The following is a 24,855-nucleotide window of genomic DNA, read 5'->3' on the forward strand; positions in this document are numbered from 1 at the left end:
ATGAAAAAATCTATTATTAGTGTAGTATATTATTATATCCCATGTAATTAGTATATTAGTATATCGCTATTAACCTACTTTGCGTTGAATTTTCATCGATGTTAAGCCTAACAAAAATTTTTTAAAATAATAATCATCGCTATTGTATCGTTAAAAATTAGAAACTTAAGCCTCGTTTAAATACTGGCTCCCTTTCATGGTCGATCCAGTGTTGCCAGCTAAAACATGTAAAAATAATATTAAAGTAGCCAAATATTGTAGCGCCACATCAATAGCGGACATTTGAAATTTGCCGACTAGGACGGTCGATTAACCGAGGGGTCGGTTGATAGGGGGTCAGATAATCGAGGCTCTACTGTACTTTAATTATTAATTAAGCAATTTGCTCATATTTGTACTTATTATGAAGCATTTATAGTTGTTAAATACAGATTTTTTTTTAAACTTTAGCTTTTGATGGATCCTGAAAGGAGGAGAAAATTTGATTATCATGGAGTTACTGAAGATACTCCTAATTTCAGACAGCAGCCTGATTATTCAGATTTTAAAAGATTTGATTTTGATCCATTTGAATCAATTTTTAATCGAGGCGGTTTTCAGTTTCAATTTAATTTTAATCAAGGTTCTGTTTATCATAAGTATACCATCACTGGAAGGTAAGTTTTATTTTATAACTTTATAATAACTAAATATGAATATTAATTAAATAAAAGTGCAATTTTTAATTAGTGACAAATAAATTAATTTGTTTTGTATAATTTCTTTTTTACATTAATTAATTAATTTATTGGTGCCAACTACTTTCATAAAAAAATTTATGAAAGTAATTGTTTTTATTTTGATGTGTTTTTCATTTGTTTTATATCCTGTTTAAATTTTGTTTGTTTTCTTTTATAATAAATGCACTTGACAAATTTTTCCTCTTGATTTCAGTATGTTATTTTTTATGAAGTATCAATCATTTATAGTTCCTTAATCTGCATAATATATATATATGAAATTGAATAAAATTATATCCTTCATAATAAAATTCAAAATGATTGTTTTTTTTTTTTAATTTACAATAAAAGATTGTAAAATTCTAGCAAAAATTGCTGAGATGTACAGAGTATAACAAAGTACATAATTGTTGTGGATAGAAATTTACAACTAAAAATCCAAAAAACTAAAAATCCAAAGTTTGGATTTTTAGTTGTAAATAAGTTAGTTAAATTTTAACTCTAATTAAAGGTATTCTATGTTGCTTTAATAATTTTTTTTTAAAATAATCATAAAAAGTTTGGGCAACAAAGAAATTAAGGTTTTTTTTTTTTCATGATTATTCAAAAATCAAAAAGTTATATATTCACAGATAATTTTAAGCAAAGAGGTTATAATATTTGGCCAGTAATCAAGTAATCGGAACAATCTCAATGAGAATCTTGGTTTATAAGTAAAATTTACTGACTTTTTGTAAAATTTCTTTATAACTAAACAAAACTCAACTTTTATGTATGATTGGTAATGAAAGATCACTGATTGATTTTACAATTTGTTCAGGACTAAATTGATTTGTGTATAGAATTAAAAATTCTAGATCTTTATTTAACTGATAATTCCAACTTTACCAATTTTTGTTTCCACACATTTAAATTTTAATCAATCACTGGATAATTATTTTTTTTTATTAATTAAATATAAATTTAGTAGAGTAAAATACTAAAATTCATAAAAATTCAGTTTATATGTAACTTTAATAATGTCTAATGTACTTGAAATTTATGATTATCTAATAAAACAAATGAAAGTATATATAATTTCCAAGTTGCAAAGTGTAATACAGGTATTCCTCATACAACATGGCATTTCTATAATACAATTTCACTCTAACATGGTTCAAGAATTGGAGACATCCCCATACAAAATGTCACAATTTTTAAGTGCAAATGCAATCATTCAATATTTTTTTGTTCAAGTAAGCATGGATGTTTCTCATATTTGCCCATGGAGTTTAGAATATTGAAATTTTCAATGTTGTTTTGTGCCTTTTGTGTAGTTTTATTTAGTGAGAACTGATTCTACAATTTTCCTTCTTTCTTGTTGTAGTTTCCTATTCTAGCTTTACCATAAACCAGGTGTCACTGTTCTTGGTTTTAGTGCTTTAAATAAACCCATAAGACTGTCACATTTGTTTTGTTTTTATACATTAGATTAAAAGTTACTACATAAAAAGATTAGATTTTATGGAAAAAAATAGAGAAAAATCAAGACATTGCTGATACTTCAGATTAAGGTAGTAAAGTTTAAAAATGTACAGTAGTTTCACAATTGGCAACCACCTTAGTACACCAATAACACTATGGAAAGTTCAGATAGTTCATATTTCCCATTCTTGCTCATTGAGAAGACACCTTATGACGAATCAACGAGTTGTTGGCTAGAAGTAACCTTCTTCCAGCTGTTGAAGAACAGACAGTGAGATGAATGCAGACTTGATTCGAACTTTGATGCACACTTGAATATCTACAATGAACTTGTCACCCTGAACCTCCGAAGCGAACTTTGTGCCAACCTGAAGTTCCAAATTAAACTTGAATTTCCTGCTTCCACATCGACCTTATATAGCCAATCAGTGACTATATAAGGCTGGCCAACCAATCAGTGACTATACTGGTCATAGCTTTATCAGAGGTCCACCACATGGTGTGATTGTTTGCCAACCATCTGTAACTTGAGATGCATGTGCCATAAATTCAAAATGTCACTGACCGTTTTCTCAATGGTCTTTTCTTAACGGTGCCTGTTACAAGTTTGAATTGATGTATCATGTTCTTACATGATAACACTGTGACAAAGGTCAACAGGAAAGTTTAATATTAACATGCAATACTTTTGATTGTGATTGTTAATTAATTATTGATTGCTTTAATAAATATATTTTTCGTAATTACAATAAGTGGTATACTTTTGCTAACTTTTGGAACCTAACCCTATGTTTTGTGCTAGTCCTCTGTTTCATATAGCATGAGTTCATGTAACACAGCACTTTTTCGGAACCTAATTACCATGTTTTACAGGGGATATCTGTAGATACAAGAGTTCATAATAATCAGTCTTGGTTTGATTTGACATGTTTGAAATTAAAGAAAAAGGAAATGAAACTTTATTAGTGTTTAGGAATAATTCTTCTGATAAAACTTTAAATGATTATAGTGAAAATAAATGAATTTATTTTATTTAAAATTGAAATAGTGAAATGATATCAAAATGTGATGTTATATATTATGATATTTAAATTTAATTAACAGTAAATCCGTGACATTGTTTTAGAATATAATTAACATATTTAGAAAAAGTCTATTTATAAAAAATGATAAACTGATTGATTTTAATGCATGATGCCTGTTTTATAATAGATTCGTGACTATGGATACTATATTTCTAAATGTTTTTAGATTTTAAATAATGACTTGTTGGATCAAGTAATTTCATTACAACAATTGAATGAAGTGATAGCCATAATGAGAGAGAGATTGACATCTAGATTGGATTTAATTCCAGACACATTTTTTAAAAATATGCCATTTTTCAATTAGATTTATAAATATTTTAGCTGTTTAACTCATTTTACAATAAATCTGTCTTTCCAAAAGGCTAGATATTTGTAAAATTATGAATGAACATAAAAATATTGTGTTATAAACTATATTCACTCAAAAACTAAATAAAACATGTTAAATTCTTCATAGTATTATTTTAATAGTAATATCAATGTTACTTTTCACATTCCAATGTAACTTTTTTTTTAGTTTTTAGTTTGATTTAACCAGATTTATCAAAGCTTAATGTAAAGTTTATGGATTATAATTTAATTATTGAACACTTTTTATTTCAGAGCCTATGAAAACACTATTATTCCAGGAAGTAGTACACAACCATATCTTGTAATGTTTTATGGTGATGTGTGTTTTCCATGCATCAGTGCTGAACCCATTTGGCAAAAAATTATACTGGAATTAGAACCAATAGGTAAATATAAGAAAAAGTTTTGAATTTTGTTTAATGAATTTTTTTTACTATTATTGATTTAAACTTTGTACTAGTTTAATTATTATTATTTTTTTAATGACATTTTTACAGGGATGGGTTTTGCTGCTATTCATGTACAACATGAAGCTGACCTTGCACGGCGTATTGGAGTGAGTTCTGTACCATATATAGTTGGTGTTATGGATGGTAGAACCTTTCATTATAAACAAGAACAGCTAAGTTTATTAAGAATTATTGAATTTAGTCGTAGATTATTTTCCTCAAAACTGGTTATCCCTGTTGATAAAACATCTGTTGATAACTTTTTGGGTGGATGGTCAGATAATAGAGTTCGTGTTCTTCTATTCACTAAAACTGAACCAGTTCGTCTAAGATATTTACTGGTTGCATTCAAATTTCAGTTCAGAGCAGCTTTTGCATATGTTAATGTAGAAAATCCTAATATGAATACTTTACTGCAGAGATTTGGTGTTAGTCCACAAATGGAAACATTACTGATATTTAATGAAAATTCTGCATCTCCTATAGCTACTCTTAGTATGACAGAACTAGCACCTCAAACTATGAGAGATGTAATTGAAGCAAATAAATATTTGATATTACCTCGACTGTCTTCACAAGAACTGTTTGATCAGTTGTGTCCTCCTGATGGTACTCGTACTCGTAAACGTTTATGTGTTATTTTGATAACACATAATACACAGAATCACGATCCTCATCGTTCTGTTATGCGTGATTTTATTGTGAGTGAAGATTTTCCCAATGATAGGATAAGGTGAGTATCAAATTTCGCTTGATTTTTGTTGACATTATATAATTCAATTTTATTTATCATTTAAAATTTTTGCTTAAATACATATCTTAAATACCAGCAACTTTACTATTAAAATACAGACAAACATTTTTGAATATTTTCAACATCCATCTTCAGGTCTTTTTGTTCAAATTCTGTGATATTCAAACAGCAACTGACTAGATGTTCCAATCTTTGAAATTTATAATTCTACATAAGATTCTTACAAAAGTTCAAACATTACTGTGTATAGAACAAATGATTACATTTCTTCTTTAGAAGAACTTAAACTTTCAAATTTTTTGCATTCTAAAGAGCTATCGTAATTTATGTTTCCTACTTATTATGTCACTTCATAGTATGATTTCCATTATGATAAGCTCTATCTTATAACTTGGTGTGTTACTCTTCCTTTTTTTTTGTACACAAGGGTGAAACATTTATACAGAGGTGGGAAGCCCCATAGGAAGTCCTTTGTTTGGTACATTATGTGAATTAGTGTTAAGAAGTTCTTGACATTTCTTAACACTGTTCTTAATTAGTTAAGAAGTTCAACCTTCTGACTTAGTATATAATATATATACTGTCAGAATTAATGTGAGGAGTTGTCAAGAATTTCTTAACACTAATTCACATAATATACCAAACAAAGGACTTCCTATGGGACTTCCCACCTCTGTATAAATGTTTCACCATTGTGTACAAAAAAAAAAGGAAGAGTAACACACCAAGTTATAAGATAGAGCTTATCATAATGGAAATCATACTATGAAGTGACATAATAAGTAGGAAGCATTAATTATGATACAGACTCTTTAGAATGCATAGAATTTGAAAGTTAACATTTCTTCTTTAGAATAATTTAATCATTATATTTAGCATATATATATGTCATCAACATATCTACCATATATATATATAGTAGATATGTTGATGATATTTTTAATATTGTAGAAGAAGAAACCTGATTTGAATTTGTTCTTGAATAAGATCAATGACAATCTCTTCAGCCAATTTCTCCATTTAGTACAAGAAAACTGAATATTCTGTAAATTTTTTGGACTTATGTATCACCTTCAAGGACAGAGATGTTAAGACAGAAATATACAGAAAGCTAGAGTACCAGCCTTTTTATATCTGAAATGCTTCTGCTGACTCTTTCTGATATAAATTTTCAGTGTTTAAGGCATTCTTAGGATGAGCGTAAATGCACCTCTAAACTATCTTGATATTGACAGTGCTTAATTACATTAAAGATATAGCTTATCATCATGGTTATCAGAAAGGTTTAATTGATCATCTAATAAAAATCCAATAAAAATCCTGATTTGAGTTCTATCTTCATGTATTTTTCTTAATCTTTGGTTATACCTGGCCATTCTTCTGAGTTTCCATGCTTTTTTTTTTCCTGCTTTGAGAAACATGTCTGCTTTGAGAAACATGCATGTTTCTCAAAGCAGGAAAACAAAGCATGGAAACTCAGAAGAATGGCCAGGTATAACCAAAGATTAAGAAAAATACATGGAGATAGAACTGATATTGGGAGATAAAATACACTGTAAAAGGTCCCCAACAATTTTCTAGGTAATAAGGATAGTATGAACCCCACGAATGGTCTGGGTATTTATTCTGCATATATGTAAGAAAGGAGAGTAGGGAAGGAAGAAACATACTTCGGAGCAACATCAGAAATATTAAAAGAACGAATGAAGGAACATGTGTATTCATTGAGAAAAGGCTTGTCTACTTTGGTCTTGACAGCATTTGAAAGTGAACCAGAAGTAGATGTGTACAGCAAGGAAGCAAAAATTATAAAATTTACAGGAAATTGTAAACTTATATGTTAGAAAAAATTGAAATTTATAAATTACCCAAAAAGGGAATGCATTAACTGCAGAGATGTGGAGGATCTTTCCAACACATGAAAATTGTACTATGAAGTGCCATGATAAGTAGGAAGCATAAATTATTATATAGACCAGTAATTCCCAAACTTTTCTGAGCCACCACCCCTTGGTTCCATAAAGTTATGCCCAATACCCTCAACCATATCCAAATGTCCTCTAACCCATTTTCCCTTGTGTAAGGAAGGCTTGAAAATATTGTTAGAAAAACTTTTCTATGAACCTCACACTTTGTGTCCTTACCATACATTGTTCTCAACATCTGGAAACCATTAAATGTAATGTTTCTTCTTACCTGTTTTAACAGGAAAGGGAAAGGTTGTCAGTGACTCCAGCCTTTGCCTATTTTCACCTTTTGGGCAGTAGTGCCCACTTTGGGAACCACTGATGTAGACTCTTTAGAATGTATAGAATTTGAAAGTTTGAATTCTTCTAAAGAAGAAATGTAATCATTTGTTCTAACACGATAATGTTTGAACTTTTGTAAGAATTTGGTGTAGAATTATAAATTTTAAAGATTGAATATTTAAACATCATCTAGTCAGTTGATGTTTGAATATTGCAGAATTCAATCAAAAACACCTTGAAACCTGATGGATGTTGAAAACATTCAAAAATTAAATGCTTGCCTGTATTTTAAAGTAATGTTGCTAGTATGTGAATATTTTGAAATTGTAACTAGTTGAGTTTGAAGAAAATACATATTTTGTATAGATTTATGTTTCTATATGAAGAAAAGCAATCTGAATTTGTAAAAGCATTATCAAGTGGAGATGGTGCACCTTCTGATCCACTGCTACATGTTGTATTGCTTTGGAGACGAGAACAAGATCGTGTATATTATCAGTGGCTTAATACAGCTTGGGAAGTGGAAGAAAAGAAGGTAGTAGTTTTCTTCTTCTAAAAATAATTTTTGTATATATTAATGATATAGGTTTTCTTAAATAGATTAACTCTTCAAAACAAGAACTGGAAAACGTTTTAACTAAATTACTTCAAACCACTGATGCACTTCCTTACAATGTAAAAGTTGCATTATTAATGGATGAACATGCAAAAGGACTTTTTACAAGAATTGTAAATCGTTTAGTGTTGATGGGTGATGTTCTTCAAGAAAATATTTCTCGTCAACAGATTTTGCCTGCTGTATCTGTTGTACTATCAGTTGGATTTATTGTTTTGGTTGGATATATAATGTCTTATTTAGTGTGAGTATCAAGTCAAAATTTCATTAAAATTCTTATGCTTATTTGCTAGTATTTATTTGTTTTAAACTTTTATATGATGAATTACAATGCATTTTAAGTAATATGAATGAAGGTTTTTAACATTACACAATTTTCTTCAAAAGTAGAAAGTGTATATAAGGTCAACTTCACTCAATTTTACAAACTATTGATTACATAAGAAAAATTTGAGAATTTTTAAACTCTAAGATTAGAGAGGGAGTGGGAGAATAATTTTGAGTAAATAAAATGTAATTTAAAAGTTCTGATAAAAGATAATAAAATAAAACATTATTACTATATAAACATGTTAACAAAGCTTATTTTCTTGAAAATATGAAATTAATACAAATTAAAAAAAAAATTTTGTTGTGCATTTAAAATATTTTTGTTTAGGCAGTGATTTGTGTTATGTTACTATAGTAATGTGTGTTTTAAATTTTAAAAAATGATCAATATTCAAAAATAGTAATTGGAGTGAAATTACAAATTTCAAAAATTTTGTATTTTTAATCTAATTAAAGAATTTAAAGGTCTTTTTTAATTTAAAAAATAGAATATAAAGACATACTGAATTATACAGGTATCCCTTGCTCAATGTAGTATTTGATTAATGCACAAAATTACAAAATGTGCCAATCCCTTCATGCACCAGAAGTTTTAATTAATGCAACTTTACTTAACATAGATACTGTATTTGATTAATGCAATTTTGATATAAGTGATAGCATCAATGAATTATTAACTATGTTAATCAAGGGCTACCTGGATCAAGAGATACCAAGGGTAATTTGGAACATAAAGAAGGGTAATTTGGAACATTCACATTATAAAAATACACTAAAACTTTTCTAAAAAATATATATTATAGCTATTCATAATGTATTAAATAGAAGAAATCTAAATGTGTATAATGTTATGTTTATAATAAATTGTCAGANGCTGAACTTTGGAGACATCATTAATATAAATATAATTTTTATGGACGTTAAATAATAAATGGTTTTTAGTAGGTCTGCTGCTCGTTTAAACTCAACGATTTGTACAATATCCGCTGTTGGTCTAGATTCGACCAATCTTGTCATGACACGAGTCGGCAATGACGTTTTACCGAATTATAGGAATTTTTTTAGCATGTTTGTACGAATACTGTCGCAATTTTTTCTCAGTGATATAGGAATCCAAACTATAGGAACCCGTGTTATAGGGGGGTCAACTATATATCCTTGAAATCCTCCTATTCTGTTGATTGCAATAATTTTGAAAGGGTTAGTTGCTGGACCAAGCCACATTAGTTCTCCCAGCTTTAATGTTTGATTAATTTTGTTCTTATGGCAAACCATGCACTATTTTGCCATATTAATTAATATCTTTGGTCATCTTGGGTTAGTAGTAGCTTAAAGATATTAGGGATAGCAGTTTTTTTCTCTCTTTGTGACTAAACTTATAGTGACTTTAAGTAATTTTAGCCTTAAGTTCTCTGGTATGTAGATTTTAGGAATTTTGTTTTTACCCAAACAATCCTTCCTTTCTCCCTCATACATTTTTTTTTTTTTTTTTTTTTTGTAATAAATTATGAGACATTCTTGCTTGGGACTTAACAATTTCTTTTTCTAATTGAGTTTTTTTTAAAAGCCATTGGGTTCCAGGACAGGCAGTCTGCTTCACCATTCTCTCTTCCTGCTTGATATTTGATCTCAAAATCATGTTGACTGAGTTTTTAGTGATCATTTGAACAGTCTACAATTAGGTTTCTTGATAGATTTGAGCCACATTAATGCCTAATGGTCTCTTATTACAGTGAACTTATTACCCTATAAATTGTACCAATATTCAATTACTTCTACAATAGCCAAACATTCCAGCTCTGTAATGTGATAGTTGGTTTGATAGGGCAATTATTTTCTAGAAAAATATTCTATAGGGTGGTGTCTTCCATCATTTGATTTTGTTTCAGTACTTCTCCTAGCTCCACTTTATTTGCATCAGTGTAAAGAATGCTCTCTTTCCTTGGGTTGAATATCACAAGTATTGAGTCAGATAAGTGTTTTTTGACAGTTTTGAATAAATTTTGACAATTTTCTGTTTCCCTAAATTCCAAATTTTTCTTAAGCAGTTGGTATAGTGGCAATAATTTCAATGCATTGGGAATAATAATAATAATAAAGGAGGAGGAAGGGCTGTCTGCTTTTGCAAACTTAGCCCACTACGAAGAGAAAGGAGTGAAGAAAGGGTTGAAGGACGGGTTCTGAAGGGAGAAGTATAAAGGAAAAGGGGAAAAGTAACGCTGAAAAAGTTATTAGGACCTCAGAGCGCTGCAACGGAAATTATTAGTAACCAAAATTACAAAAGTTGACAAGACTGTTATACAGTATTAACAATTACGAGGAATGGTCCGGTTACAGTAAAATGCAAAACCCATTACTTATGGGTAGGTATAAACTAACCTTGAACACTGCAATGTCACAATAACATTAGGAACAGATTACAATTTTAACACACAGAGAGAATGTAAATATCAGCTTACTATGATATAATAATACAGATTACATGGTACGTGAGGACCCAATACATATAAATGGGAATTTTTTTTTTTTTTTAAATCTAGAATCTAAAACTAAACTAATACTATACAACTAAACTATGTGCAGAAGAATTCTACACGACCGATCAGTCAATTGCTGATAACATCACTTTTCCGATTTTTCACTGTCTTCCTGCTCATCTTGTCTGTTCTTGTTTTCATTCTCAAGAATTTTTTTTTTCCTGTAGAAGTCTGGCAGAAGAGCCCTGGTGCTTTCAATAAACCTTTCAAAACACTTTCAGAGATTTTTCTTATCAAAAATGTTTTGTAGTGTCGGTGACCAATTATGACCTTCTTGAAGGCATTCCGTATAGAATGGAATGCGTTGATCCTCATATCAACGCATTCCGCAACGCACAGTGGAATATAAAATGAATGGCATCTCCTACACTATTATTGTCGCAACAGCATTTATTAGTGTTTCTCTTCTTAAAGCGGTAGAGGTAGGCCATGGGAATGAATTTGTGATAGTACATCACTTTTCTGATGAATTATTGTAATTGTTTCACATTTCTTGGGAGAGAGAACTCCTGTAATGATTTGGTGTTATCAGTTAATGGTGTTAATTTATTTTTAGAAATAACATAGCCCAAATATTTAACAGATTTTTGGCAAATCTGATTTACTTACTTTAACTTCACTTTTTCCTTCCTGAGAACATCTGGTACCAGTTCAGGATGCACCAAATGTTGATTATAGGACTTGGAATGTATTAGAATATTGTTGAGATAATTATGAGTAAACTCACTTATACTTATTCAACAAGGTATATATAACATTTTACTTAAAGGTAATATATATTACCTGTTGGGATATGCAGGAGAGTTCTGAAACCTGAAAGGCGTAACAAACTATTCGTAATGATCACTCATAGTGACAAAGGTGGGTTTATGGGTGTCTGACAGACTAATTTTTACGTGCCATAAACCAGAACTAATGTGAGTGTAGTAAAATATTTCAAATTGTATAATTGATTCATTATGTCTTTTATCCTAGGGCAGGGATGGTAAGCCTTTTTGAGTCTGTGTGCCACATAGTAAGCATATTAAGCATACTTTCTTTAAAAATGTTTGTGTGCAAAAGTTTTAGACTTTGAGTAACTACCGTGTTTCCCCGAAAATAAGACATCTGCAGAAAATAAGACCTAGCACAAATTTTGCTGAATTGCGAAATATAAGACCTCCCTCTGAAAGTAAGACCTAGCGAAGTTTTTTTTTAATCGTAACGGTCATCGACAGATGGTTGACAGTGGCCGTTGGCTTTTTGAAAGTTCAACCACTGATTGGTCAGCAGACAATTATGCCACACGGCATGATTTGCATAAGACTATGGCTTGGGAATCACAGATTTCCATAACGTTACGGCTGGTGATGTCTAATTGGTCGGCCGGGAACACGCCACATGACATTTGCATAGTGCTACGGTTCAGTAAGCACTAATTGGTCATCGAGTCCGATGTTGACGCTATAAAAAGGCGGCAGTTCGACACACCGGATATTCGTCACTTTCGTCTAAGTTCGACTTGGAAATTTTTTTGTTCAATAATAAATATGAATTCTTCTTCCTGGAAAAAATAAGACCTAGTACATTTTTCAGAGCAAAAATTAATATAAGACACTGTCTTATTTTCGGGGAAACACGGTATATTTAAATTTGGCCAAATGGCCAACTTCAAATTTTAGTAAAAAAAAATAAATAAATAAATAAATAAAATGNGGACGTGACCGGTGTCCAGTCCGACTGTTATAACTGTTTCTTTGTTATATATTAAACGGCACGATTAGAGATCTTTACACCATAAGAACTTAACAGAAGCATTGAATTTAATTGTTGGGTTTTTGAATTGTGTTTTAATTTATACTTCTATTACATATTTTATATAATACTAGCTGCAAGTACTCGCTTTGCTGGGTTTTTATTTGTTCGTACATTTATATAACCTGCTCATCTAGGCGAATGTTACTCATTCTCTCTCTACTCTGCTTTCTTCTTTAATTAAATAACTTGTTATAACAGTTAAATAACTAACAATTAAATAATAACTGCAAGTACTCGCTTTGCTGGGTTTTTATTTGTTTGTACATTCATATGACCTGCTCATCTAGGCGAATGTTACTCATTCTCTCTCTACTCTGCTTTCTTCTTTCATCCAACTGTGCACTTGTTTCTCTTCCCTCTACATAATCTTTCTTTGATTCGATGTATTTCCCTATAATTTTCAAATTGCTCTTCTGTCTGATTATTTCTGTTTCGTTGATAATTTTCTCTTAACAATGTTAGACGTATTTCTCTTTCTTCCATGGTTTCATTTCTCTGCGACATCTTTTGCCTTTGTGATATGATTTGAGACCACAAAAATTCTTTCTTACACTTTGGNTAGATAATTATTAAAAATAATATATGTAATAAACAACTACCTAATATATTTGTATGGCCAAATAATCATCATTTGCCAATACATCCCTATGATTGTTTGGCAGTTAAAAATAAAGCAAATTAACAATTGGAAACAAAATTGATAAACATACTACCATTAAATTCCAACAAAGTTCAATTTAATAGAACTAACATTTTCAACTATACTTTAATGGCAATCATCAAGTCCTTGTTTAGAATAAATAAATAGAACAGCATAATTGAAAAAATATGATTTATTTATTTATTCTTTGAATTATGATGTTCCATTTATAGTTATTCTAAACATGTACCAGATGATGTCCATTAAAGTATAGTTAAAAATGTTATCTGTTAAATTGAATTTTGCTGGAATCTAATAGTCGTTTATTTATTAACTATTAAAAATAGATTTGGTGTATGATTTAAAATCAAACATTGTAATTTTTAGTTACTTTTGAAATTTAACTTAAAATGTAATTAGCTAGAAATGGAGAATCAATAACATTGTAAGTATTTCTTTTCATTGATGAATATAATATTAAATTGTTTGTATTTATAAATTTATTTTGAATTTTAAATTATTATTTAACTTTGTCATAATATATTGTCATAATTGTATTTTTAAGCTGTTTCGCAATTATGACACATTTAGTATATTTCATATGATGATTTTATATATTTTTGGGTTTAATTTTCAGTCATTTGGAAGAAAAAAATATTCAAGAAAAATATAGGCAAGAAGGTAAAGTACCACCTGGAGTGCCTAATAAACCAAAGTATGTATAAATTTAAATCTTTTAATTGATTTAATATGTGGTAGTAGCCAGGGGTACAACTCCGTTTAGGATTGTTCGTACCACTTAATCGGCACAGATTATCCGAAAACTGTCTCCAAAGTTTCAGATCACTAGATCTGATCTTAAAACTTACATAGGAAGGCGGTAGGATTAAAGACTATGAAGTCTCTATCCAAATTGTCAGGTTCCCGACACCAGTTTGTCAATTAATCGATCCGCGGACAAACACGCGTGTGATTCTTTTATAGATCTGATTCAGAGACATTCTTTGACAAGTAAACAAGAATAAATTTAATTAAACATAAACGAATAAAAGCAGATACAAATATATGATAGTGAGACAACCAATATATTTTACAGACTATAAGTTGAGAGAAATATGGACTTATATCTAACCGATACGCGATCGAGAGAGAGAGCTCACAAAATCTTTAATAAACATACAACCTGTTTTAGTTGTCGTTCGTCTTCTTCTCTGTAGGCAAAAGCACTTCGTTTATAAAGTTCTCAAACTTCATTCCTTGGGAGATCGATATGTGCACAAAATCAAAGTATATCTTCTAAGCGCTAACTCTGGAATTATTCTATGTGACTCGTCTAAGGGCGTTGGCCATCAGGAGAAAAATATGTGGAGTCCTGACTCTTCCAGGTCTGTCGATAAACTCCCCGAATTCTGATAAATTTCCTTTATATGTGATGATCGGCGACCAATCATCATACAAAGATTCTTCTGTGGGAACGGATGAAAGGGGAATATGTGAGGGGTAACCATTTCCCATCAAAGCGAGGTTTTTCGCAGATAAGGGAAAAACAGAGGATGTTCTAACGTCCCTAGAAGGAAGTAGCATCTGTTATCTATTTTTCCCATTCTAAAACATTATTTTTCTCACCCAAACGAAAGAATATTTTATAACAAAATATTAACATTATTACTAAAATTACTATTTTAGACCCGGGGGCCTTTCAGATCTCGCAAATATAAGATATGGCAGTTATGTTTCAAGACTTAATCCATAAAATGCATTTAAGAACTTATAAGAACAAGATTCAATGTGTCTATAAGAGTTAGTCAATTAAATTATTTCTTTATACAAACTTATTTATTATTTGCTCAAAATAATGTTAATGGTAATTTGCATAACAATGTTTTTATTTGTAGTAACAAAATATAAACATTAGAATTTGTTATAAGTTAGATTAAAATGTGAATGAAAATAAAATTATGATAAAAAAACTTTTTGCTTAAAGCACTTACCAAGTATGTCAGTGTATAAGTCAACTGTTTAAACTTGAAAAAGTCTCCAAAAATACTTATCAACTTGTATGGCAGGTATAAAATGCTAACTTTTATCACAGATAGGTAAACAAATGAAATGACACTTCTTAAGATTATTGTGTAACACTTATTGTAATTCTAGCAGACCACTAAAACTATTTGACAAAATATTTTTATTTAGTAAACTTGTTTAACATTTCATTAATATTATATTATGATCGTTACAGGTTAATACTGTGTATTGTGTTTTGATGAAAGTGACTGTAACCTTACTATATCTTTTCTTTGTAGGCTACCATATACTGTGTTTTCATTTCAGTTCTGTTCAGTTTGTAGCCAACCATATATTTGCAGGGCATTTTAATATATACCACTTGCCATATGTAAGTCAAAATCAGTATTTTGAGCTGAGTCTTGAGATAACTTATATGCCTGTATATATAGTAATTATTAGATGAACAAAGACATTATTAATAGTAGGTGTAGGTTAACACTGGTTTTTTTATGATGCTGGATATAGGATAGAGCGCAGAACTCTTTGATTTAGAAAATTAAGTTTATTAAATATATATTCCACTTTTACAACAACTAACAAGATACAATCCAATTCAATGTCTCTTTCACAATTGGTAAAATTAATTGCAGAGGAATTATATCAGCTCTTTGAATTAGTGCCGATATAGCTGAACTTATGTAAGATGTTGAAATAAACTTTGAGGAATGACTAATAATTCACTGTTAAACTTATATACTCCTGGATATATATACCATACCATACCATACATAGCAAATCAAGGAATTTTGCACTCTATCCTATATCTAGCATGTATACAAAAATAATGAGAACATAAACTAATATTCTTATTTCCTATTTGGGACATTGTTTTTAAAACAAGGAGACTAATAATGAATGATGGTGATAGTTTTGCTTTGTTTGAAAGTTTGGTTACATTACATTGAGTCATAAGTAATGACATTTTTTTGTGTAAACTGTAAAATAGTTTTATTGTATGAAATAGTATGTATTTAATCTAGTGTATAGTATTTATTTGATTTGACAATTTTCCACTGTTGCACCAGTTTTTCAATACCACTTTTATAAAAGTTAGTTGATTTTGAGCTAAAAAAAATGAAGTTACTGTGTGTAACTGTACTTGAACTAAAACCTGTTGTTTCCTTTGAGACTTTTGCGCTGAAATCAGATGGTAATCTGATTTCAGCACAAAAGTCTCAAATCTGAAGGTCATAAATTTGGGCTCTAAGGGAAATGAAGTAAAACTTCCTAACTGTGAGATTTTGCTAGGTGGTTATTGCAGCATGTGATCGACAAGACTATGTCTCGTCTCTAAAATTGCACTTCTGTCAACTGCTACACACCTTAGAGGTATGTAGGAGCACATGTCGGAAGTTGCAATTTGGCTTAGAGTATTTGTTGCCCAAATACTATGTGCTAAACCATGTGCACATAAAATAAATCAGACTTGTAGGTAGTCAGGGGACCGAGAACTGGGTCAAAAGAAAATATGAAATTCTGAGACTGTTTCTACAAACAAGCATGAGAGTGAGATTTTGCATGTGTTGCTTGTGCTTTCCAAGACATAGTCTCATTCAAAAAATGGTTTCACCGTTTTACTTGTTTAGCATTGTCATGGAGCAGAATGTTTGCCAGATATGGACATTTATTGAATATTTTTATTTACTCTCTCTAACTGTTAATAGTACAAAGTTAAATTCACTGTTTGTTCAGGATTAATCTGCTCAAAATGAATTATTTCTCTTATATCCCATCATATGCACAGCAATGCGTTTCTTGGATAATGATTACACTTTAGTTGAGGAAGCTTTTGGTTGATGCCTTTGGATCCAGTCAGTTTTTTTTACATAAGACATTAGAATATAAACTCCACTTCTCATTTCCAATAATGATTCTATCTAGAAATGGTATTTGCCATTACCATTACCAAATTACCATTAAATTACCATTATCAAAAAAAATATATATAAATAGATATTCTATCCAAAAGATGATGATCAGTAAGTTGGTACAGCATGTGTACATCATACTTGTTTACCATTCTTGGTTTGGTTTGTATAATCTCTTTACTGCAGTTGATGGTGAGACTCAAACTTCTCTGCAATTTCTCGAGTGGTAATTTTTGAAGCAGCTTTCACTACTGCAGAATAAACATCAGTATTTTCTAGTGCTAAAGATTATCCAGAAGGAAACTCCTCATCAAATTGAAAATTTCTGATTTTAATTTTTTTTGAACTATCATTAACACTTCCAAATATGGATCATCACAAATAAATTTCACAAATATTGTTTATGACAGTAACATTCATAGAACATTTTTACTAACTTGAACCAGCTATATATGTTAGGGCTTATCACACCAGTGAATATGAACACAAAAATTTTTAAAATTTAATATATATTTTAAGTTTACAAATATTTAAGAAATTTTTGTGTTCATATTCACTGGTGTGATAAGCCCTAACATAAATAGCTGGTTTAAGTTAGTAGAAACATTTAATGAAATTAAGGGCAAAAAGCAAAAACAATTACATTCATAGTTTTATCCAGCATTGCCTGTTATAAATGTTCTCCTGAACAGCTTATTTGAAATTTGCTAACAAGCAAATTTTATAAAATTGTAACAAAATTTACTAACAGATCAACTAATAAAACTTATGTAATTGACAAATTTTATTTAAAAGATGAATGCAAAGAAAACTTGTAATACACCAATAGAATTAAATGGTTTAACTAACATTATTTATGACTCAACTCAATAAAATATTGTCTTGCTTAATTGAAGTGGAGTGTTAGCAAAGCTTCTTCTATGAGGCTTACAGAATTGTATTTGTTCTCAAAATTCATTCATTCAATTTTGATTAAACTTTGCCATTTTCCATTAATTACAATGCGGAATCCAAAAATGCAATAAAAAATGAAGGCCCATGACTTCATTTTTGAGATATAACATTGCTTCACGAGCACACATGGCAAAGCAATCTTGCATAAATTGCATGACAAAGTTGTGTGATGTTTTATAGTTGCTAGCAGGTCTTGTATGGGCTTATAGAATCAAGTTTATTCTCAAAATTTAATGTATTGATTTTGATAAAACTTTTCCATTTTTCATTAATTGAGACAAGGAATCCAGAAAAGTAATGTGGGTCCATTTAAATGTAAAAAATCCAGCAACGAATTGCTTAATTTTTCCTGCAATGTTTAAAATTCTGGTGGCACTATCTGTTATGATATTTTGTTAAACATCTTTACATTTTTAATTATTATAAAATGGCAAAAAGCTTAATTTTGAAAATAGGGATGGGTTTTATAAGAAATTGTAAATGCTAATAATGAGTAAAATTGTCAATAAGTCCAACTTTACTTGAGATATGACCAGGGCTGCAGAGTCGGAGTCATGGAGTTTTAGTGTTTTAGCCAGAGTCGGAGAGACTCCGACTCCTTTTTACTTCCCAACTTGTTATGTATATACAATGGAAAAATATTGAAATCATGTCAAATTTGACCCTCCATGTTTCTTTTGCAAATCTACACGTTTGGAGACCTCCCGAACCCCCAAAAAAGTCAATAAAAGAGGAAAAATTTGCACGCGCGCGTGTGTTGGCATCTAATTTGTTTAATTTCTTTATTTTCTGTTCTGAAATATTAAACAATATCTCAGAATGGATAAAGTTTAAGAAACCAAATGTGGCACTGTAGCTTGCATATAAAGGGGCATTAATGCTATTAAATTTTGGTTCTTAATTAAAGGTCGACAGTGTGAAGACATAAAAGGAGTCATGTGTCACCTTTTATGTCGTCACACTGTCTTATGTCTTAATGAATATTTTACTCATTATTGGCGTTCAAAATTTAAAAAATAAAAAGTAAAACTCGTCTCTACTCTCAAAGTAAGCTTTTTTGTCATTTTATAATAGTACAGTAAAATTCGTTAAGATATTCTCGCCTACGATGTTAGAGTGTGTATGGGGACACGATTTAGTTCAATCACTCTGACGCTTAATAACTAACTCCTGTGTTAAACCATCTGATTCCGATTCTAACCACTCTGACCACAGAAATTATTAGGCTTCGAACAGGGTGAACAAAATCACGCTTCCCACATAGTCTAACATCCACACATATAGAAAAAAACATGGAATCTTTTGCATATCTTGAAATTTCAAGGTGTCCCAAGTCCAAAAATGTAAAAATTTGGGAGGGGTCATTTTTTGACTGAGCGTTACACTTTCCAGCTGTTATATATAACAGGGAAAAGTAAAAATTATTGAATACATATTTATGTATTACTTACAGGAGTCTTTTAGCTTTGGAATAAAAAGTTTCTTTGTTCTATCTGTATTAGAACTCTGTTTATTTAACCTTTTATTCTGAGGTCACGTGGTGATGTCAGAATTTCCGGGTCTCTTTCGGCAACAAGTCAGCCCCTGGTCGGAGTTGGATGGTAAGGAAAAGTCGGAATTGGTAGATTTTTACGTGATTCCACAGCCCTGGATATGACACATGACCATCCTTTATCTCCCCACCCTGTCAATCTTAAACCACCAAAATAGCATGAATCTCTCTAATACACAACCCTTCCTGAAAAATTTCACAAATTTTCGAAAGCACAGGAGTTATTAAGCTTTGAAGAGGGTAAACAAAATGTGTCATACACACACACACACACACACATTATTAACATCCATACATACAGAAAAACTCTGAATGTTTTTACATTTCTTGGCATTTCAAGGTCCCTAAGTCCAAAAACATAAAAATCTTGGGAGGGGTAATTTTTTGACCAATTGACATATTTTCCCTCTGTTATCAATAACAGAGCTGGGAAAATAAAAATAGAATCTATGACTTCATTTTTGTTATACAAAGGTACAGTATTACAGTGACAATGTTCATGTGACAAGCACACCTAATGGAATTTAGGTCTAGGGGTCAAAAATTAAAAGAGTGTTGCATATGCCTAATGGAAAGTAGGTGCAAAAAATGAATAAAGCACGAGCAAAGCAATTACCATTGATTGCTTTGTTGTTGGATCGTCTCTCTGTACCTGGCCAGTGCAAGGATTGTCTCCCATGGCCTGCGGGTACGAGGAACTTTGCACTTGCCTCTTTTGTAGCGGCAAGTGCAAAGTTCATCTGTCTGCATCTGTCAGAAACTATACAAGAATTTCCTCTTCTGTGCATAACAGGTACTATACATACCTGGATGGTTTCTTTCTTTCTGTTTCTGCTTCAATCTGTTGCAGTACGACAAAGTTGCATGATGTTCTAGTTACTCCACTAGTGAGTCCATTATTTGTATAGTAACTACAACAGAATTAAGTATGTGTGTTATGTCTAGTTCCTTCAAACCTGTTTGGTCTAATTCAAGTTTGTTGCATGTATGTAAGGATTCCAGAATACTATACATTTGGGAGAGAGTTCATATTTTGAAAGACAGTCTGTGCAATTATCTGACAATGAACTTTTCTAAACATTAGACTACTCTTACTAAAATGATTAAGTAAATTTAGTTTTTTATGACTTAACTAAATTTTATAATATACAGTAGAAACTTGATTATCCAAAATTGTTTTCTGGGGAAACTAGAATCTGTAGCGTTGTACATACAATAGAGTATAGTACACAGAAACCAAGCACTGTGTAATTGGAGATTGCTACATTATCTTTCAACTGTAGAGCCATGAAACTAGGTCATATATGTAACATTACATTAGATTTTGAGTAAATTAATTTATTTTCAAATAAAGTATAGTATTGATAATTCAAGAATTTTTAAATGACAGTGCTTGATGTACCCAAAACAAAAACAAATAAGTTTCTGGATTATCCAAAAGATTCCTGGTCCCATCAAGTTTGGATAATCAAGTTTCCACTGTATATATTTTTGTAATAATTGTATATTGTTACAATTTTTTTTAATTTTCAAATTCTTGTTCTAAATTGTGTTCTGAAAATCTATATTCTAATGTTCTTATTCTATGTGACCGTAGGGTCGGCACCTCTTTGGCGCCCTGTCAGGAGACCTGAATCTGACACCACCGAGTCTCTGGGGGACTCGGAAATCGCGACGTTAAGTCTAAAGATTCGCGAGCGGTAGCGTGTGAGCGCTTGGATTCGGAGTAGAGGTGAGGAGAGAGACGCGGAAGTAACTTACTCGGACTCCATAGTAACAAGNGAATACAATTGGTAAAGAAAAATTTGAAAAAAAATTCAGATAGTTATTTTTAATAATAAAATATTTAAAATTTCCAGAAACATCCAAAAGCTTCTGAAATAATATAGAATATTGTAGTGTCCTATGAGCACCAAGGTTACTCTGGACAAAGAGTAGGGTAAAAGACTACTATTACTCGAGGATTTTACATGAGACAAACGACATGTATCAATAATAATAAAATATTTAATGAATGTCAATTACGATAAACTAGGGTTTATCACTACAAAATTTTCATAAAAAATTTAAGATGCTTGCGTCAATATTTAACTAGTCTTCGCGGACACAGAAATAGAAACATTTACTTTTTTTTTATACAAACACTTCACAGAAGTAATTCCTACGTTGAACTAATCTGTACATCTCTTCAAAAAACTCCTGTTGTATTTCGGGATCGTCTAAAATTTGGTATTGTCCATGTGGCTCCGTCGATGCAGATGGATTCCACACATGGTGAATCCCCATCTTCCTTTGTTTCAGTCCACTAGTACTACTCGTCCACTCCGGCGCACCTCAGCCCGTCCGTCTCAGTCCTTGTCCGCCCAGAAAAAAGGTACCGTACACGTGGGATGGCAAATTTTATAAGTCCCGCCATTGTGCACATCACCACAGGTAAACACAGCACAGCCAATCGAGACAACGGGGCTGTACCACCCAAGTAAAAGGTGGTTTCTCACAAAAAAAAAACGAAAGTTACAAATTACAAAAAAAAACCAGGTACGGAAAACGAACCTTGCACAAGAAGGGTATATAAATACAAGCGTCTATCCCAAGAACAATAGTGATGCAGCACTACAATATTATGGAACATTCTTGAAGGATCTAAAAATTATTAAAGTAATCCCAAACTTTCCAGAATATTCATTTTGTTTTTATCATTTAATTTTTAAAAATTGATTATTAAAAAAGTGCACTATAATGTATTATTAATTTAAAAAGAAATGAGAGGGGGTAGATTGTAGGCATGAAGAATGAGAGTGAGGACAGAGAATATGTGTGAGAATTCTACGATATTCCAGAAAATTTTAGAACTTTCTAGAAAAAACTGGAACATTCTCATTGAAGTGTCACACNACTATAATGTATTATTAATTTAAAAAGAAATGAGAGGGGTTATGTTGTAGGGGTGAAGAATGAGAGTGAGGACAGAGAATATGTGTGAGAATTCTACGATATTTTAGAACTTTCTTCAAAATTCTGGAACTTTCTAGAAAAAACTGGAACATGAAGCGTCTCACATTTTTGAAGTCAACCACTTTCAACTCCATATCTCCCACACCCTTGTAGCTATCGAGATGCAACCACCATAGTGTACGATGGGAGACTTGGGGCTACTACCACACACAAACATCATTCATGTGCGATGTGTAGTTTTGGCTGCAGAGTGAAATATAGGCACAAACACGTCCATTTATATATATATAAATGGACGTGTATAAATATATATACAAACATGTCCATTTATATATATATAAATGGACATGTTTGTATATATATTTATACACGTCCATTTATATATATATAAATGGACGTGTTTGTGCCTATATTTCACTCTGCAGCCAAAACTACACATCGCACATGAATGATGTTTGTGTGTGGTAGTAGCCCCAAGTCTCCCATCGTACACTATGGTGGTTGCATCTCGATAGCTACAAGGGTGTGGGAGATATGGAGTTGAAAGTGGTTGACTTCAAAAATGTGAGACGCTTCATGTTCCAGTTTTTTCTAGAAAGTTCCAGAATTTTGAAGAAAGTTCTAAAATATCGTAGAATTCTCACACATATTCTCTGTCCTCACTCTCATTCTTCACCCCTACAACATAACCCCTCTCATTTCTTTTTAAATTAATAATACATTATAGTACTTTTTTTAATAATCAAATTTTTAAAAATTAAATGATAAAAACAAAATGAATATTCTGGAAAGTTTGGGATTACTTTAATAATTTTTAGATCCTTCAAGAATGTTCCATAATATTGTAGTGCTGCATCACTATTGTTCTTGGGATAGACGCTTGTATTTATATACCCTTCTTGTGCAAGGTTCGTTTTCCGTACCTGGTTTTTTTTTGTAATTTGTAACTTTCGTTTTTTTTTTGTGAGAAACCACCTTTTACTTGGGTGGTACAGCCCCGTTGTCTCGATTGGCTGTGCTGTGTTTACCTGTGGTGATGTGCACAATGGCGGGACTTATAAAATTTGCCATCCCACGTGTACGGTACCTTTTTTCTGGGCGGACAAGGACTGAGACGGACGGGCTGAGGTGCGCCGGAGTGGACGAGTAGTACTAGTGGACTGAAACAAAGGAAGATGGGAATTCACCACATGTGGAATCCATCTGCATCGACGGAGCCACATGGACAATACCAAATTTTAGACGATCCCGAAATACAACAGGAGTTTTTTGAAGAGATGTACAGATTAGTTCAACGTAGGAATTACTTCTGTGAAGTGTTTGTATAAAAAAAAAGTAAATGTTTCTATTTCTGTGTCCGCGAAGACTAGTTAAATATTGACGCAAGCATCTTAAATTTTTTATGAAAATTTTGTAGTGATAAACCCTAGTTTATCGTAATTGACATTCATTAAATATTTTATTATTATTGATACATGTCGTTTGTCTCATGTAAAATCCTCGAGTAATAGTAGTCTTTTACCCTACTCTTTGTCCAGAGTAACCTTGGTGCTCATAGGACACTACAATATTCTATATTATTTCAGAAGCTTTTGGATGTTTCTGGAAATTTTAAATATTTTATTATTAAAAATAACTATCTGAATTTTTTTTCAAATTTTTCTTTACCAATTGTATTCTGAATAATTTTATTTTATCACTTTTTATTGAATTATTATATGAAAAAAATATTTTAGTTAAAATGTTCTACAATATTTTTATTTATTCAGAATGTGTTCTAGAATGAACTGGGCCAGAAGGTTCGAAAATATTTTGAAATAGTCAAGGACCGTTGTTTGAATAGTGGGAATGGCTTTTGGCAAAGTGTGACGCACATGCTTCAGTTGATTTTTCATAAGTAAAAGTGTACAAATAACAGAAAAAAGTAGAAAGTGAATAGTGAAGTGTGAAAAGTAAAAATACAAAAAACGATGCCAAAGCGTAAGAAAGAATTTTTGTGGTCTCAAATCATATCACAAAGGCAAAAGATGTCGCAGAAAAATGAAACCATGGAAGAAAGAGAAATACGTCTAACATTGTTAAGAGAAAATTATCAACGAAACAGAAATAATCAGACAGAAGAGCAATTTGAAAATTATAGGGAAATACATCGAATCAAAGAAAGATTATGTAGAGGGAAGAGAAACAAGTGCACAGTTGGATGAAAGAAGAAAGCAGAGTAGAGAGAGAATGAGTAACATTCGCCTAGATGAGCAGGTCATATGAATGTACAAACAAATAAAAACCCAGCAAAGCGAGTACTTGCAGTTATTATTTAATTGTTAGTTATTTAACTGTTATAACAAGTTATTTAATTAAAGTAGAACAAAAAAAAATATATATATATACAGTGGTATCTTAGTATACATCTGCTTTAGAATACGTCCTGTTTGGACGAAACAAATTTTGCTCGGTATACGACTTAA

The 24,855-nt window shown here is 31.1% G+C and overlaps 1 protein-coding gene across 1 annotated transcript in view; it reads left to right on the plus strand.

Moving 5' to 3' along the window:
• Positions 1–24,855, plus strand: part of LOC111640199 (dnaJ homolog subfamily C member 16-like) — a 62,424-nt gene that overhangs the window by 24,208 nt on the left and 13,361 nt on the right. The window contains exons 3-8 of the mRNA XM_023386199.1: positions 451–656; positions 3,875–4,008; positions 4,120–4,804; positions 7,441–7,609; positions 7,675–7,934; positions 13,632–13,709. Coding sequence (XP_023241967.1) covers positions 451–656; positions 3,875–4,008; positions 4,120–4,804; positions 7,441–7,609; positions 7,675–7,934; positions 13,632–13,709 — 1,532 coding nt within the window. The remainder of the gene's footprint in view (positions 1–450; positions 657–3,874; positions 4,009–4,119; positions 4,805–7,440; positions 7,610–7,674; positions 7,935–13,631; positions 13,710–24,855) is intronic.

This window comes from Centruroides sculpturatus, unplaced genomic scaffold (genome assembly GCF_000671375.1).
Source record: "Centruroides sculpturatus isolate CEXI.00-Female unplaced genomic scaffold, Cexi_2.0 scaffold1403, whole genome shotgun sequence".
Lineage (NCBI taxonomy): Eukaryota > Metazoa > Arthropoda > Arachnida > Scorpiones > Buthidae > Centruroides > Centruroides sculpturatus.